This window comes from Cylas formicarius, unplaced genomic scaffold, assembly GCF_029955315.1.
Source record: "Cylas formicarius isolate icCylForm1 unplaced genomic scaffold, icCylForm1.1 PGA_scaffold_9__14_contigs__length_23061073, whole genome shotgun sequence".
Classification (NCBI taxonomy): Eukaryota; Metazoa; Arthropoda; class Insecta; order Coleoptera; family Brentidae; genus Cylas; species Cylas formicarius.
In genome coordinates, this window is record NW_026844365.1 from 11,460,591 (window position 1) to 11,462,478 (window position 1,888).

A 1,888-nucleotide genomic window follows, 5' to 3' on the forward strand; every position below is an offset into this window, starting at 1 on the left:
ACAGAATGCTTTCAACTCAATCAACTAGTAGCTAGGTCTCCATATATTATCAAAAATAATAACATTAATTTTAAAACCCCTCTTAAAATACTTTTTTCTGCTCAATAGCTAGTTTCCATGGTATTTATAGTCTTCCCATCCTTTTCTCTTATCTGTTCAAAAGTGAATTAGAATTATAATAGATCTGTTAGGCATAATTTGTAATTAACTAGCTTCAAACGAGGATTCTTCTGATGATTTCATGAAAATACTCACTTCGTATGACAAATAAAGAAATCGACAAATTCGGCTCGGATCAGTTTTCTTTTTTAATTTCACACCTTCGGCCTCATCGCACGGCATACAAATAAGCCTCCAATTCTAATTGCTATTCAGTCCGAATTGCGCGCAATCAAATTTCGACAATTCTGACCTCTTTCACCACCGTCGAATATTTCAACTATGGCTATTTCTATATTCTTTTCGGTCGTCCGCTTTTCCGAGTATATAAACCGTCGCGTTCGTCTTTGTATTCGTAGTCGATTTGTCAGTCGAGTAGCAAAACAACCGAGAAAAATGGCTTCAAACGCTTTGGTGAGTGTTAATATATTTTCGTTCTATGTTTTTGCCATCTATCAAATGTTTATGTATAGTTACTTACACGGTTTTGATTTTATTTCAGCTCGTCGCTTTCTTCGCAACCATCGCCATCTCGAGCTGCTTGGGAGGCCCTTCTGTAGCAGTCCCCGCAGCTATCCCTGCGGCGTACTCTGTTCCCTACGCTTCCTCCTACAGCGCAAATGTCGTCAACCACGCCATTGCTGCCCCGGTCGCTGTCGCTCCCGCTAGAATCGCTGCTCCTCTGGTCGCTCCGGCGGCTCCACTCATCGCTAAGTCCGCTCCGATCGTAGCTGAGCCGATCGCCGCCAGAGTGGCCGCTCCATTCGTCGCTGAATACGCTCAATACGCTCCTTTTGCTAGATACGCAGCCGGTCCGGTTTTGGCTCCGCAGTTCGCAGCTTACAGCGCGTTGCCTTACGCTTTGCCTGCGGGTGTAGCGCCGGTGGCTCCCGTTGCAGCTCCGGCAGCTCCGGTGCTCGCCATTAAGTAGGAAGCAAGGGGGTTGGGTGGTCCGCAATTTTTGTACATAGCGCGTGTTTGAGCCACAATACTGTTGTTCATTTAAATAAATTCGTTTTTAATAATCCATATTCTTGTTGTTGCACAGCATTTTTCCTTTCAAAGACGTTTTGTTCCATCTTCTGGCCCTAAAAAGCCTAATATGCCCACCCCTTTCTTATTATAGTGCCTAGAATCTGGTGTGTTGACATTTTTTTTTCGATATGAGTATCTTCAGGACAGTATTCGCAGCAAGTTTTACATTTTTAACTTGTTTTCTTAGGCCTGTAGTTTGCCTCATATTTTAGATAATCAGTTATACAGAAATATCAGCCGAAGCCTCAATCGCTATAAGGCAGACCGGTGCGTTTGATGGCTTAATTCGTATTATAGAGCCTCGACTAACTAGGGTGGTGTTGGTTTATGGGTCAAACAATGCATCAATGCTCGACCAATATTTTCAGAGAGTGCGTAGGTTCCTGTAGATGGGAACAGATTTTTAATCATGGTATGTTATGGTAATGAACGGCTTTTTTTTTGGAAAGCATCGAAAAACTTGTTATATGTTTGTGGAAGCTTAAAAATAATATTTTAATAGATGGTGATTTTAATTTCCATCTATTCAAAAACTTCTGTTTTAAAAAATTGTGTTCTCTAATGTCCTGCTATGATTTTGTTTCCCTTGTAAAATGGCCTACGAGGGTTCAACCGCTCAGTCAAAACGACCTTTAAATTTTATAGTTGAAGAACATAGGAAACATACAATGATATGGAATAGGTTCTTTTAAAT

General features: G+C 41.2%; 1 protein-coding gene across 1 annotated transcript; it reads left to right on the forward strand.

Annotated features, from left to right (window-relative positions):
- The first annotated feature begins 520 nt into the window (after positions 1 to 520).
- On the forward strand, positions 521 to 1,274 carry LOC132707500 (cuticle protein 16.5-like). Its single transcript, XM_060679385.1, has 2 exons — positions 521 to 573; positions 662 to 1,274. The coding sequence occupies exons 1-2, from the start codon at positions 556 to 558 to the stop codon at positions 1,088 to 1,090; spliced, it is 447 nt and encodes a 148-aa protein (XP_060535368.1). The 5' UTR covers positions 521 to 555; the 3' UTR covers positions 1,091 to 1,274.
- The last annotated feature ends 614 nt before the right edge of the window (positions 1,275 to 1,888 follow it).